The following is a 14,960-nucleotide window of genomic DNA, read 5'->3' on the forward strand; positions in this document are numbered from 1 at the left end:
TGATGCTGGCAGCGTCACCTGTCCTCCAACACCTGCAGCCTGGAATCACCTCCCACCCCTGGGCAGAGAGTCCTTGTTTAGAAACAAAAGCCACGTTCCCCGAGACAGAGGTTTCTTTAACCTCTTCCCCAGGAGGCTGCTTCCAGGTGCGGGAGCGCCTCAATGCAGAACACGAGCTACAAGAAGCCCTTCATGAGGGGTCAGAGCTCCTTCGTAGCACGAGGTGCCCATCTCTACACCAAATGTTTCGTGCACGTCCAACAAGGATCCACCACACAAGCTGTGTGGCTACATCAGCCATGGATTTGGAGCCTGTTGCCGCGCTGCAGCCAGCAGGCTCTACTTTCCTCACAGGCTTGGGGGGAGGAAGACCAAGATGGGGAGAAGCCGCCTCAGATGCTGTTCAGACTCAGGCCAACGAGCAGCGTCTCCTCCCCACCACAGGAGGAAGAAGCAATTTATTCTGACAAAGGGTGAAAGCCTGCAGCAGGAAAGGCCCTTCCTGTCAGAGCCGGTGTCCCACAGCGAGGCTTACGCACCAGAGCGCACAGGGGAGGGCACCGGCAGTCAAGTGATGCACACATCACTCTCAGAGGGAGATGATCCGACAACCCAGAACGACCAGGCTGCAAAAGGTACCTGCCAATCCCACTAGGATGCTGGTGGGAGGCCAGCAGCGTGTGTGCTCACCAGCTATCGCCACGTGTCCTCCACAGCCGGGGCTCCACACAGTGGACACACAGCTCCCCCTTCTCCAGAGAGTTCACATCAACCCTTCAGCCTCAAAAGCAGTTGATCATTCCAGCACAAATGCTTCTGGGATGAGACGGTGCCTTAATCATAGAACATTAAGGCTGGAAAAGCTCTCTAAGCCCATCCAGTCCAACCATCAGACCAACCCTAGCACGTGGGCTATGTCATGTCCCCAAGTGCCATGGCCACACACTTCTTGAACCCCTCCAGGGATGCAGACTCCCCCTCAGCCCTGGGCAGCTTCTGCCAGGGCTTCACCACTCTGTCAGTAAACAATTTTTCCTAATATCCAATCTAAACCTTCCCTGGCACAACTTGAGGTTGTCTCCTCTCATCCTATGACTTGCCTCTTGGGAGAAGAGACTAACACCCACCTCACTCAAGCCTCCTTTCAAGTACTTGTAGAGTGGGATGAGGTCTCCCCTGAGCCCCCTATTCTCCAGGCTAAAGAGCCCCAGGTCTGTCAGCTGCTCCTCCTAAGGCTTGTGCTCCAGACCCTAAGGAGCATCCAGCAACGTGGCACAGGTGGGATGTTCATGTTTGCATCTTGAACTTGTAAGTGAAGTTCAAGCTGGCTGGGGAGCATTCAGTCCAGGAAATAAAAGCTCTTAACTCATAGAGGACATGTGACAAGAAGGATCTGGGATGCCAGGTGTCTGGATTAGCCAAGAGAACAACCAAGCAGCACAGAATCTCCCTCTGGAAGCACTGTGTCTCCAGTGCCCATTTGGTCTCCAGCAATTGCTCAGACATGGCTGTGTCCTCCTCAACTTGCAACGACTGCCTGGCTGCCAGATTCCCTCTTTCCACAAAGCAGCTGGAGAGGTTCTGGACAGAACTGGGAATGACTTTGCAAGTGGTAACAAGCGAGTGTGGGAGCATAGGCTCACTGCATCCCAGAATAGAAAGCAGCTGGAGTTGCATCCGAGCACTGCCAGGAGGATGAAAGACTCAGACACTCCTCTTTTTCCGCTGACATTGCCTTTAGGGGCTGTCTCCCTGCTCTCCACTACACACACAGCTCCCTCCACTGCTGATTTTCCACAGGTCAGGAAGTTCCAGATGCTCCTGGGAAGCTTTTCCAACTTTTTTTATTCTAGCTCAATAACAAGGGCATATGGTTCATGACTGCACTGAAAGGGTTTGCGTGTGTACGTAGGGGGAATCTTAAGAGAACAAAACATACATCCCAGCCCAGGATTTAGAGCTGCCAGGACCTCGGAGCACGCAGACCCTGCCTGGCTGTAGCAGAGCACAGGACACCTCTGTCTGTAAACATCAGACCAAGGGCTGTGAATGTTTCTAGACCCTCACCTATACCACACTCGGTCCTTCAGTGCTAGCAAGGAGATCTGTACCTGCCCAGGAGATCAGCAGGAATCCCACCCCCCTTCTACAACAGCTGCTCCTTCTAACCAGGTGAAGGTCCAGTCTCCAGGACTTCACCAGAGCCAGGGATCAAGTCAAACAGAGTCTCACCAGGTCTGCTTGCCTGGATGAAAACCACCTTCTTCTGTCTTTAAGAACAAAGAACAACTTCAGATGTCACACATCCCAAAAACAGCTTTGGCAACTCATGCTAACATCCCTCCTATCCCATGTTTGAGCATCCCTCCTGTCCCATGTTTGAGGCTGTTTCCCAAAGCATTGGAGGCTGGGCTGGGAGAAGAATCTTTCTGTTTCCCAGGACTGGAGAGATGTGGGACTGAGGCCAAACATTTTACAGCCCCGTAACTGGAAAGAGCCAGGAAAACCTGCTGGGGCTGTAAACCAGGCACGCTTAGGGCTCACCCACAGCCCCTCACTCCCACTGCAACCTCCCTCTCGTGTGGGGAGGCTGGAAGAGGAGATTTACTGGTGGCCATCAGCCCAAACTGCTGATCGGCTAAGATTTATGCTGCAATTTCTAGTGCTGTTAAAATAAAATTGGAAGAGCGGTGGGGGAAGAGAAAGAGAGAACGAAAGAAGAGGGAGGGAAAATAGACCAGGAGCAACACCACAGCTCCAAAGCTGCCTGCTCCAATCTCTCACATCTGCATTGAATAAATCACCCTGCATTTCCAGCCTTTGGTGCCTGTGACGTGGATACCTGGGCTCACTTCACAGGGAGACACGCAGGGTATGGTTGATAGAGACCCATCTATCCCTGCAGTGGCTGAAGCATTAGGCTCAATAAATACAGCAGGCAGAGGATGGCACAAAGGGTCCAGGACATCGCAGACTGGTGGATGCTCCCACAACTTCCACTCTGCAGCCACCAAGGCTTCAGAGGGCAGAAAAATGGACACCCCTACCCCAAGCATCCTGCCCTGCCTTCTACCTTCTCATTCTAGCACTGGTTAAACATCATTCCTGCCAAGGCTAGAGGGGAGCTAAATTACCTCCTACTCCTCCAGGGGTTGCCAGTTCTGCATAGTGGATCCGCAGGAACAAGGCTGGAGTCACAGAATCCCTGCACGTGCAAAGAGGCACAGGATTCCCCCACCAAGACCCCCAGCCCCTCCTCTGAGCCAAGGACAGGGCAGAGCCCCTGGAGCTCTTGAGGAAGCCTGGCTCTACCCTGCAGGATGGGATACTGACACACAACCTTCAAAAATCAAACGCAAAACCTCTTGACACTGGGGAACCCACCCGGCCCTGAGCCAGCTGCTTGGTCCTGGACTCCTGGAACCATGGAGCAAATCCAGAACCACATCCAAGGAGACACGGGCCTTCCACCACCATGGCAGCCCCGATGCTTAGGACACAGCCAGGCCCCCAGGACTCACACCTCATTACAGAAACCACTCCAGGGCATTTAATGCGAGGCCAGAATCCCAGTCCCACCAGGGAAGTTCTTGAGCCTCGCTGCCAAAGGACCTTCCTGTGGTGCTCCAGCCAGCAGGAGAGCCCAGCTCCTTCTTGCCAGGGAGAAGCCAGGATCCTGCAACCAACAGCAAGAGATCCATCTGCTGACCTCCAAAGGTCACTTCTCTTTTCTCATGGGCCTGCACTTCAGAGGGGACAATCATCAGCAGTTTCCAAGGAGGTCAGCAGATAAAACCTGCTGATCTGACTGTGCTCTGCCTAAGCGTTTCGTCCTGCAGAGCCTGCTCGTCATCTCCATTGCCTTGTGCTGGTGGCCTTGAGGACAGCCCCGTGCCAGCCTTCAGCACCAAACAGTCCTGTCTGTGCAGAGCAGCCCCAGACCCGTGCACTCAGTGACAACAGCATCCTGTGCAATCTGGGAGACGGGCTCTTTCCGCATGCCACAATCCCCACTGGCACCTTCCACTAGCACCACGTGAAGGTCAGCCCTCAGAAGGCCTTTGGGGCCACCAGGTAGGTGACTGCCCCACCACAGATCACCCACCAGGACACCATTGACAAACCTAGGAGCTCCAGGAGGACACAAGAGCATGGCACCACACCAGAAGCCCACCCTGCTCCCACCACCCCATCAAACAAAGGTTCAGCACAGGAACACACACATGGTCATGGATTCATAGAATCACAGAATCAGAGAACCACCAGGTTGGAAAGGACCCACCAGATCAAGTCCAACCATTCCCACCAATCACTAAACCATGTCCCTCAGCACCTCGTCCACCCGTCTCTTAAACCCCTCCAGGGAAGGTGACTCAACCCCCTTCCTGGGCAGCCTCTGCCAGTGCCCAATGACCCTTTCCGTGAAAATTTTTTTCCTAACGTCCAGCCTGAACCTCCTCTGGTGGAGCTTGAGGCCATTGCCCCTTGTCCTGCTCCCTGTCACCCTGTGCTTTGTAAACGGTGGCTGTTTGGCTTCTCTAGCTTCCCGGAGGTGGCAAAGCGGACGGGTGGTTTACAAGGAGCTGTAAGGGCCAGGAGCAGAGCAGCACAAAGCTGTCCTCGGGCAGGCTGAGCCCCGCCACCACTGAGCACCCCAGCCTGCTCCTTCTGCTCAGGCTCCGTGCTCTAGGGCTGCTGCCACCTTCACTGAGCCAACAACATGTGCAATCAATTCCTGGCACGGGCAGCAGGCAGGAACTCCCAGGGAAGCCCCTAGAGGTTATCCTGCACCCAGGAGGGCTTGGGACTTAGTAGCTCAGCCCGTAGCACTGTTTACTGCCTCATAAAGCTGACACATTCTGAAGTTAGTGCTTGGACAGCTGGAATCCAGAGGATGCTCCTGGCTTGAGCACTTGCAATTAACCTTCACATGTCTGCGTGCCACAGAGAAGCATCCTGCCATCACAGCAAACCCACAGAGGACACACCAGGGCTCCTCAAACAGCTCAGCATCCCTGCAGCAGGGCACAGCACTTCCTCCCAAGGAGGGCAGCTCCTGCTCTCATTTAAAGCTCCTGAACCTCTGCAAGTCACACACGTTCTCCCCAACAGCTCTTGGGTAACCTCACCACAGGCTCCTCAAGGACAGCACTGCGAACCCACGGACGTGGGATGGAGAGAAGGAGCACGCGTGCCCTTCCTGCAGCAGAGCGGCGCCGCACAAGACAGATGGGCCCTGTCAGCCACCGTGCCCTCCCCGCTGCGTCACCGCACCAGCACTGCAGGGCCCACAGCAGAGGATGCAAAGCAGCTAAACCTTTGCTGTAGAAAACACAACTCAAAGAAACCAGCCCATTGTGGCAAGCTCTGCTAGATCAGGAGTTTGAGCGAGTCCAGAGGAGGCCATGAAGATGATGCGAAGGCTGGAGCTCCTCCTGTATGAGGACAAGCTGAGAAAGTCTGGGTTGTTCAGCCTGGAGGAGAGAAGGCTGCAGGGAGACCTTAGAGCAGCTTTCAGTGCTGAAAGGGGCTCCAGAAAAGCTGGGGAGGGGCTCTGGATCAGGGAACAGGTAGATCCAGGTACAGGTACAGAGCAAGGGAGAATGGTTTTCACCCAGAAGAGGGGAGATTGCGATGAGATCTTGGGAAGAAATGTTAAGCTGTGAAGGTGGGGAGGCCCTGGCCCAGGCTGCCCCATCCCTGGAGGTGTTCAAGGCCAGGTTGGATGGGGCTTGGAGCCCCTGATCCAGTGGAAGGTGCTCCAGTGAATCTGCAACACTCCGAGAGCAGAAGCCCCAGCCTGCGACGCCACTCTGAGCATGGGGAGCAGCAGGGCTTGAGCCTGCGTATCTGGAGACAAAGCTACGCTCAGAGCTGTTCAGGGCAAGGGCAGGTGAGGCCCCTCCAGCTCACAGCAAGCTGCCACCTTGGCAGCCTTTGAGCACCTGCAGCCCAAACTCCCATCCTCTCCCCATGCACTGCCCTGATGCTCCTGCTGGTTGTCCCACGGCATCCAGAAGGGCTGCAGGCTGCGTTCACACTTCACTACAAGCTTCCTTCTGGTTTGATTGTCCTGCTGCAGCCTCATAAATGCCATCTGTAACACAGGAGCAGCTTCTTTCTCTTCAGATCAGTTCTTCACCCCTCCTCACGGTGACCTTCAGCACCTCGCAGGGATTCAGCCATGTTTATGGGCACGGATGCTGCAGATGCACCGGCTGGCACGGGCTGCCGGCTGCAATCCTGGTGCCTCGCCAGCACCAGGCAGAGCGGGAAGGCAGGAGCAGCAGGGGGAGAAGGACAGGAAGGTTCCCAATTCCAACACACGCCCAGGGCAGTTTGAGGAGGAGAGCGGCCGATGAGGCACAGCTACCAGGCAGGCTGTGGATCCCTAGGACGGGACAGATGGACGCAACCCCAGCTGGCCCCACACAAGCAGCATCAACCACAGCTCCTCTGTCCCCTTTGTGTCCCCTGAACAAGCGCCCTTCTGTTGGGGCAGCTGCACCAGGGGCTGTGCCACCCAGGGGGAACAAAGGGCTCATTCCGTGCATGCTCCCCTCCATCTCCTCCACGAACAAGCACCAATCTCCAGCTGAGATGGGATCAACGTGTGCCATGGACAGCATGGGGTCGGGCCTGGGGGAAGTAGGGTGGAGAGAGGCTGCAGCCCTCCTCCATTCCCCTCTCCAGTTCCAAAATGCATCAGTCGCAGCCCAGAGCCACCAGCATCACAGAACCACAGAACAGAATCACAGAATGGTTTGGGTGGGAAGGGACCTTAAAAGCCCATCCAGTCTCAACTCCCTGCCATGGGCAGCACACCTCCCACTGGATCAGGGTGGTGACCAATGGCCCTGGTGACTAATGCCAGGACCCACGGGAATGGCAGGAAGATGCCAGGGGAGGGTTAGGTTGGACATTAGGAGCAGGTTCTTCCCCCAGAGGGTGGTGGAGCCCTGGAACAGCTCCCAGGGGAGCAGTCACGGCACCAAACCTGACAATATTCCAGAAGTGTTTGGCCAAGGCCCTCAGCCCCGTGGTGTGAATGTTGGGGTGTCCTGTGCAGGGACAGGAGCTGTACTCGATGGTCTTTGTGGGTCCCCTCCAACTCAGGACATTCTATCATTCAACAATGCTACCCAGCAGTTCTGACTTGCTTCTTCTCACACATGGAAGCCATGGGGTTCACAAACACCACTGAACGCTGGGTTTCTCTCCAGCATTCAGTGTTTTTTCAGGGGAGCAGGGTAGGGGGTACAGCCCTCCCACTGGCTGCCAACAACAAACTCAGGTCTCCTCGCTTCCCTTTAGAAGCAGAGCGATTTCTACATTTTTAGCATTAAAAAAAAGAGCCTGTTCCTCCCTCCCCAGCCACTGAGACCCAGGGGTGTTTATTCCTGAGGAGGCTGGTACAGAAGAACACAAAGCCTTTGCAGAACGCTGTGGGAAACTCAGAAAATGTGCATTCTCTGGAAAAGGAAGGAGCTCAGAGAGCCTCAGCCAGACCAAGTGGTGGGCAGGGATGCTCTGATTCGGCTGTGCAGACCTTGCAATGCTTTCCCCAAAAAGCCTCTCCTGAATGGAGCAACCTCAAGCAATTCTTAGCCCTGTGAGCTCTCCACAAGACACCAAAGCGCTTTGCAACTCCAGAGCACTCCCAGCCCACCCACCTCATGCTAACACACTGCTCTGGCAGCAGCCTCGCTGAAAGGGCCACGGCAACACAGCCAGGAAGAGCCCCATCTCTCCAATAGTCCCTTCAAGATGCCATTTATCTCTGGGTCTCGTCAAGAATCTGACCAGGACAGGACTCTGTTGTCGCTCTTCATGAATGCCAGGTAAACAGAAACACTCCTTTAAATCTCATCAAGAAGACTGTTCAGTGCCTTAACTCCCTCCGAACACCTTACAGAGGTGGAAGGATGAGCGCTGAAGAGCTGCAACTTCCAGCAGCAGCAGAAGAAGCCACCATGAGCCCACAGCTCAAAATCATTCACCTAGAGCAGCAGCAGAGCACCATCCTGTGCTGGCAGCCGGGCTCGGGGCACTGCACCCTGCTGCTCCCAGCGTCACAAGGGTTCGGTACGTCAGGAAGCTCGGATGTGATGGGTCTGCAGGCTCAGACAAGCACTCCCATCCAACATCTGCCCAGGCCACCACCTTTAAGCACCACAGAGCTCAAGGGGACTTGTAACTGAGTCAGAATTTGGCTACACTCACCTACCAAGGATGCATCTAAAACACCTTTGCCCTAAGCAGAGCGTTCAGCAATAAAATCCCTTTAACTAACATGAACACAACACGGTTCCTCTGGTCCTGCAGGAGCTGTGTCCTCCCAGCAAGCTAGGAAGGGTAGGGATATGCTCCTGTTTCAAAGGTGATGCATGGAGAGAGACTGCGTGGCCTGATCCAGAAGAGACCAGGGACTCAGCTCTGGATGTCCCAAATCCATTGCTTCTACCATGAAGACCATTTTTGCCCTCCCTCATGCCAACCTGTCTTCAGCAGAGAGGGAACTCCAGCTCACCAGCCTCATCCAGGCAACAGGAGACAATGCAGCTTCTAAGATCTTGAAAGCCAAAGAGAACTGATTTCTTCCCTCATTCTTGCCCCACCATGAGGAAAGCCTCCCCCAAACGCCCCATCAAGTACAGACCAAAGTCACTCATGAAGCACTCGCAGCCTTTTTTTCCTGCCAAGGAAGGTCTGCGCTCATCCCGCAGCCAGAGCAGGGCAGGCTTGGCTCTGTGCCCTGTTAGAGCAGCCAAAGCACTATCAGCTCCGAAGGTGGCTGCAGGCAGGGACAGGAAATCAGCAGGAAAAGCAAAGTCTATCCCAGAACTCCCGTCCAGCCTCAAATTGACTCCCCTGTACTCCACTTCCTTCCCGCACTACAGGACTCCAGGTACGAGGACACGCAGAGGCAGAGGTGCTTTCCCTGACTTGTTCTATTAGCTGACTTAAATATATTCCTTTAAAAAATTATCTGTTCCCCTCTGGAGACCCATCATCCGCTGCGCCTTCCCCCTGTTTTACCCATCTCGCCGTGGGAACCGTAGGCACTGGGATGCCTGACAGCCTGGCTGATCTCAACGGGTCTTTTGAACCCGCTTCCATAATCACTGCCTAAAGCAGGCTCTTCCCACGCAATTCGCTGCTCAGTGAATCATGGCCAGTGATTTTCCTGTCTCCGGGAACCATGAGGCTCTTAGCCAGGATGAGTTCTCATCTCCCTTTAGCAGGGGAAATACACAATTATCAGAAACCCGCTCCCATCCTAACAGGACGCCGGCTTTATCTGCTCCGAGCCCGGCAGTTCCTGTTCTTGCCCCTGCATCCGCTCCACCAACAAGGCTGGGTGTTCAGGAAATGTATTGCCTCGTGTCAAGATCCCACTCAGCTTCTCAGGCCCTTCCAACCTCCAGATTCAGAACCAGGAGCAATCCCAGCCAGCGCACCCGAGCCTGCGGAGATGCAGCCTCTGCAGTGCCCAGCGCCAGCGCTGCCATACCCAGGATTCACCTGGGAGCCATCCAGCCCTTCTTCCCCAACTCTTCAAGACAGCAAGGGAAAAAACAGCAGTCCAGAAGGAATAATCCTGGTGGAAGGACCCGGCTCTGCTCACAGGATCGCTCTAAACCAGAGGGAACCAGCCCAGGGCACCAACCAAGAGCCGTGGGTCCGGCACAGGGGCTGGTGCGCCCAGTGACAGCTCTTGGGAACCACACAGAAGAGCCTCGGTAAAGGCCTCCTGGCACCACGAGGAGCTCCAGCCCACGATGGGAGCAAAGACAACAGCTCACAGGTTTCACACTGCCATCAGTTCAACAAGGATACCCCAGACACGGCCACAAAGAGCAAAGCGTGATATCGTGTGCCTTGAGGTCTCCCGGAGTTGTGCACCAGACCCCGGGAAGCAGACGGGCTGGGACTCACAGCAGCAGTGAGGCAGGAAACAAGGACTATAAAACAGACACTACGTGCCCATCACAGTAAACGCTTCCCAAGGAGACCCACAGCAGCTCGGGACACTCGGAAGCAAGCAGCTACTCCTAAAAAGCAGCGGCTCCAGACAGGCTCAGCCAGCACACACACCCAGCCAGGCTCCAGGAAGCACAGGCGTGAGGCAAGGGCTCCCAGCACAAAACACGGCAGCCTCTGCAGCCAAGCCTCCAGGCAGCAGGTTTTTAGATGCTTTTGCCATACCTCTCAGCCTGTCAGAGACCAAATGCAGGACGCCAGCCCTCCAACAGCAAGAACAATTCCTCACTGTGAGTGGCTGACGGGGAAGGGGCAGAGGCAATGACTCGGAGGCACAGCTGAGGTGCTCAGTTCATTGAGGAGAGATAGAAAGTGGGCTGGAAACACTGAGCTCTTTTTCAGTGTAATTCTGTTTTGGTGTGTTTCCTTCCCCTGGATCCAGTTTCACTGGATCCGTTTTTTCACTGCATTTGCATGAGAACAGCTTCTCCTGCTCTTTGGAGTTCAGAAGCTCTTGGTACCTTTTGCCACCAACCTGGGTTCACGCTTCAGCTGTGGTACCCACAGCGCAGCTGGAAGGTCAGAAGGAGACACAAGAACATGGCAAACTTATTAAAGGAACTGAGATCCCATTCCCAGGCAGCCACCTTCACCATTCCGGTGAGCGAGGAAGAGCTGCGATGAGTCCTGCAGTCTATTCCACAGAAGGCATCAGCAACCCTGCAAGGACGTGGCTTAGCATCACTCAAATCAGCTAGAATTTGGCTCTAGCCTTTACGAGGAACTGAACCGAGCCTCTGGCTGAAAGGACCTGACAGCCAACAGGATGCAAAGCAACTTCTTTCCCAAATGCAGCGCCCCGGATTCAAGCTGAGAGGTAAGCAGGTGAGCAGGCTCCTTTCCCCTCCTCCTTACCTTGGCACCCGGTGGTGTAAATGCTGATGCTGCCGCGTTATAAGGGCACTTTCCCAAACGGGGCCACTGTGACCACTCCTATACCAGCCCACGGCTGGGTGCCCCGGGTAGGGCGCACTCCCGAAGCCATGGTCCGACTCCGTCTCTGCAGCCAGCGATGAGGCAGAGCTCCCCATGGTTCCCCCCTACCCGGGCCACGCTGAGATTTATCCTAGGTTAGGTCCAAGCCAGCGGCACGGGCAGCTCGGGCAGAACAGGCGAGACGCTGCGGCATGGGCTGCGGTAAAGATCCCAGCACCCTGGAGAAAGGGAGGGCGGTTCTGATCCAGAGTTGAAAAAAAAAACAAAAAAGAAAGGGGGAAACAAAAGGGAAGAAAAAGAGAAAGATAAAGGTATGATTTAAGTAACACTCCTCCATTTTTAGAAGCCTATAAATGCATGCTCTGTCCAGGATCCTCATCCCAGTGCTTACTGAGATGGGAAGGGCTGTTACACTGAATGCAGCTTTTGCAACGAAATCCTTCCTTTCAGCTCACACCAATTCTTAGCTGATGCTGAGCATCCCCCTGCACCCAGAAGGAGGTTTAGGGCTTTGACCATTCTTCCTCTTCTCCCTCTCTCTGTTTCCCACTTCTTAGAATTTATCCCTTGAGCATCCTCGCAGTTCAGGCACAGAAATATTTCGTGGCCTCCAGTATTCAAAGGAGTTTTAACATATGTGCCTTTCCTTAAAGGAAAAAGGCACAGCAAACTGGATCCATGTCTGGAGGAATGGATCAAGGAGCATTTGACAGAGCAAAAAAGAAGAAACGGGGAAGAAGAAAAAAATTAGCCCAGCTGAGCTGATTCAATTCCCCACCGGGATTTACAGAGATGAATGAACTGCAGAAAGACCTTTGTGAAGAAACTACTTTGCGCAGTAAAAAGGCTGAAACAAAGACTCCTAAAACACAGTTTTTCAATCCCAGGATTGTTCTGAGGGATCAAGAAAGGCCTTGATAGGTAACAGACTCTCGAATGCAACAGCTCGAGGAGCAGTTTTGCTCCAAGCTTTACCCCGGAATGTGCCGGCATTAGGCCATCAGCCGGAGGATGTCAACTGCTCTGTAACCCGCGAAGCCCACACTAACAAAATACAACTCAAGAACACAATTTTCCCTACCTGGATTTCCACATTTTAAGTCTAACTCCTGCACCCCAGCCAATGCCACTCCCCACCCCCTGCTAACAGCAAGACTTCAGATCCAGCCAGAATGGATCCCAGGTGCTTCCCGCTCATTTCCCACAGTTCAAGCAGTTAATTTGTACCAAATCTGATTTTTTGGCTAAAGGAAAGCCCTGCGATGCAAGGGAAAAGAGGATTCCCAAGGGCTGCCAGCTCAAGTCTAGCCGGAGCCATCGGTTGTCCCGCACCTACGGTGCCTCTGCCCTTCCTGCTGCATCCCTCGACGGCTCTGCCGCAGCGAGTGCCACGCGTGCTCCAGCAGCAGCGAAGGCACAGTGGATGCAACTGAGGGGCTGCTAGAAGAACAAATTCAGTCTCTCACCTCAAGACTTGGTTTCTACCATGATTATAAAGAGAGTCAATAAATAAAGGCAAGAGCAAGACAGAAGGCAGGATGCTAAACTGCCAAAGCAAGCAATTCAACAGGCTGATTTGAGGCCGCTTCCTCAGCTGGCTGTCAAGCTGGAAAAGCAGAACCCTTTGCTTCCTCCTCCTACACACAGAAACGCCAGTTTGAGCTCACCAAAAGAGGCGAGAGACATGCCTGCTGCCCACGCTACTGCCGGCACCCGATGCATCGCTGGGGTCTCGGCCCATCCTCCTCCGCCAGGGCTGCACCAGGGAGTTGGAGGTGGCAGCTCCACGCAAACGCTCGGCAGGGAGAGGATAGGCTGGGATTCCTGCTTTAAAGCAAAACCCCACGGTGGGTGGAGCTGGGGAAAGGACAAGATCTATAAATAGGGGGAGGATAACCCAGCTAAGTCGTCAGGATCGCCAAGGCTGTCTGGTCTAAGGGTGCTGCTGCGAGCACTGCCTGAAATCGGATTTCTCCAGGCAAAGCAGTAAATCCTTTCCTTCAGGGTCACCTCACGCCAGGCGAGAGCAGCCAAGGAACGATATTTAGAGGGAATGTTGGCCCAAGGAGTGGAGAGGGCGAACCTGTTGGAAAGCAGGAGGAGCAGCAGCGTTACAGCTCAGCGTGCTCACCACACTGCACTGGAAAATGCCTCTGGCCAACACTAAGCAAATGAAGAGTCTGCAAAAAGTAAAGGTGAGAGTGAAAACTGCGTTCCAGCAAGGGAAGGGGCAATTAAAGAAGCCTACAAAGAAGAAAGCCTTCCTGGAAGCGCTCAGCCTTATTCTTGAAGAACTTCTCCCACGGGGCAGGGAGATGCCTGCCCAGCCGGCACCTCGCCCGGGCGAACAGGGGAGGCTTCAGCCTGGAACAGGAGCAAAGTGCCAAGAGCTGCTCTGCCTCAGAAGGAGGGAGCAAGATTTTCCTCCTAATTAATAAAGCACTGCTTCCACCTATCTAATCAGGAGAGGAAGCAACAACGTGAACACATTGAAGTGCCTTGGGAAGGGTGGATCTCCCTCATGGAAATTAGCAGTTAAGCACCTTAGCAAGATGCTGAGTTTGGTTTTGGGCTTTGTGCCCCTTGCAGTAGCAGAAATTACTGCGTTTGAGCTGATGCTGTTGAACTGCTCCCAAAATTAAACCAGATTTGATTTTTCTGCCTCCAAATCGCTCACTCTCACTCACCCTGATCCACTTTCAGTGAGGCAGACCCTTCCCCAAATTGCCCCAGTGGCACCTGGAGCCGCAGGCACTTACAGCAAGTTCAGGATGGCAAAGCTTTCCCATGGAGGTTTCTCCTGCTGCTGCCTGGATGCTTCCAGACAAATCCAATTCCTCAGACCCAGTCAGCAGGGCTGACTCTTTGTGCCCCAGCTCTCCTGTCACACCACCCAAACCCGAGCAGGCAGGAAGGGTGGGGATCTGGGTCTGCCCAATCCCTTTTCCTTCCCTTAGGCTTCAGAGGAGGTTTTGGCTCTGAAGAGAGCAAAAAAAAAAAAATAAAAAAAAAAAACAACCCAGAACTAGCATAGATATTTTAGATATTTCAAAGTATCTAGGAAATTGTAGGATTGATTTTCCCTCGGATCCTCCTAGGATCAGCCCCAAGCTCTTCCCCCTGGCATGCAGCAGGAAGAGGAGACGGAGGTCCTGGGAGCCCCGGCGCCGTGGATGCTAGTGAGCCAGACAGACCCTGGCTGGTCCCACTGCAGAGGTCCCTCCCTGCCATGGGATATCCCCCACGCTCCTTTCCTTATTGATTTAACTGTCCCTGAAGCACAAGCCAGCTCAGCTCTTGCCTGAGTTTTCCAGCCTCTCTTGGTTCTCAGCCTCCCTTCTCAGACTCAGGGACGAGACTTTGTCACTTCATTAATTCCTCCACTCCCCTAACCTATAAATAAAGCCACCTCTGAGCTACTCCCTTGCTCCAGGGAAGATCCAGGAATGAAAACGCAGCCACCCCACGCACCAGACAGTTCTCGATCGATTGAGGTGCTGGGCCAGCAGCTGGCCTGGAAGAAGGCACAGCATGTACCTGGGGGAAAAACATTCCTCAAAGCTGTGCCCAGAGGAAGCCACACAGCAGAAAGCTTTTGTCTAGAACAGAAACCTTCTCCTCCAGTGCCAGCCCTTCTCCTCCAGTGCCAGCCCTTCTCCTCCAGCCTTCCAGTACAGAAAGGGGCTCCAGGAAAGCTGGAGAGGGGCTCTGCATCAGGGAGGGCAGAGACAGGGTGAGGGGGAACAGTTTTCAGCTGAAAGAGGGGAGATTGAGATGAGATCCTAGGAGGAAATGTTTTGCTGTGAGGGTGGGGAGGCCTTGGCCCAGGTTGCCCAGAGCAGTGGTGGCTGGAGGTGTTCAAGGCCAGGTTGGATAGGGCTAGGAACCTCTGATCCAGTGGGAGGTGTCCCTGCCCATGGCAGGGGTGGGACTGGATGGGCTTCGAGGTCCCTTCCAACCCAAACCATCTCATGATTCTA

The 14,960-nt window shown here is 54.2% G+C and overlaps 1 protein-coding gene across 7 annotated transcripts in view; it reads right to left on the reverse strand.

Annotated features, from left to right (window-relative positions):
• The window catches only part of CAPN15 (calpain 15), a 56,029-nt gene that overhangs the window by 28,383 nt on the left and 12,686 nt on the right, over window positions 1-14,960 (reverse strand). For 3 of the 7 annotated variants that reach the window (XM_069870083.1, XM_069870081.1, XM_069870085.1), the window contains one exon: window positions 10,900-11,219. The exons of 2 other annotated variants lie outside the window; for them this stretch is intronic. In XM_069870083.1, the coding sequence (XP_069726184.1) occupies window positions 10,900-11,075 (176 nt within the window). In that variant the 5' untranslated portion in view covers window positions 11,076-11,219. Of the gene's footprint in view, window positions 1-10,899; window positions 11,220-12,647; window positions 12,776-14,960 lie in introns of those variants that run through there. 2 more of the 7 variants (XM_069870082.1, XM_069870084.1) reach the window with 2 other exon arrangements.

This window comes from Phaenicophaeus curvirostris, chromosome 16 (assembly GCF_032191515.1).
Source record: "Phaenicophaeus curvirostris isolate KB17595 chromosome 16, BPBGC_Pcur_1.0, whole genome shotgun sequence".
NCBI classification, from domain to species: domain Eukaryota; kingdom Metazoa; phylum Chordata; class Aves; order Cuculiformes; family Cuculidae; genus Phaenicophaeus; species Phaenicophaeus curvirostris.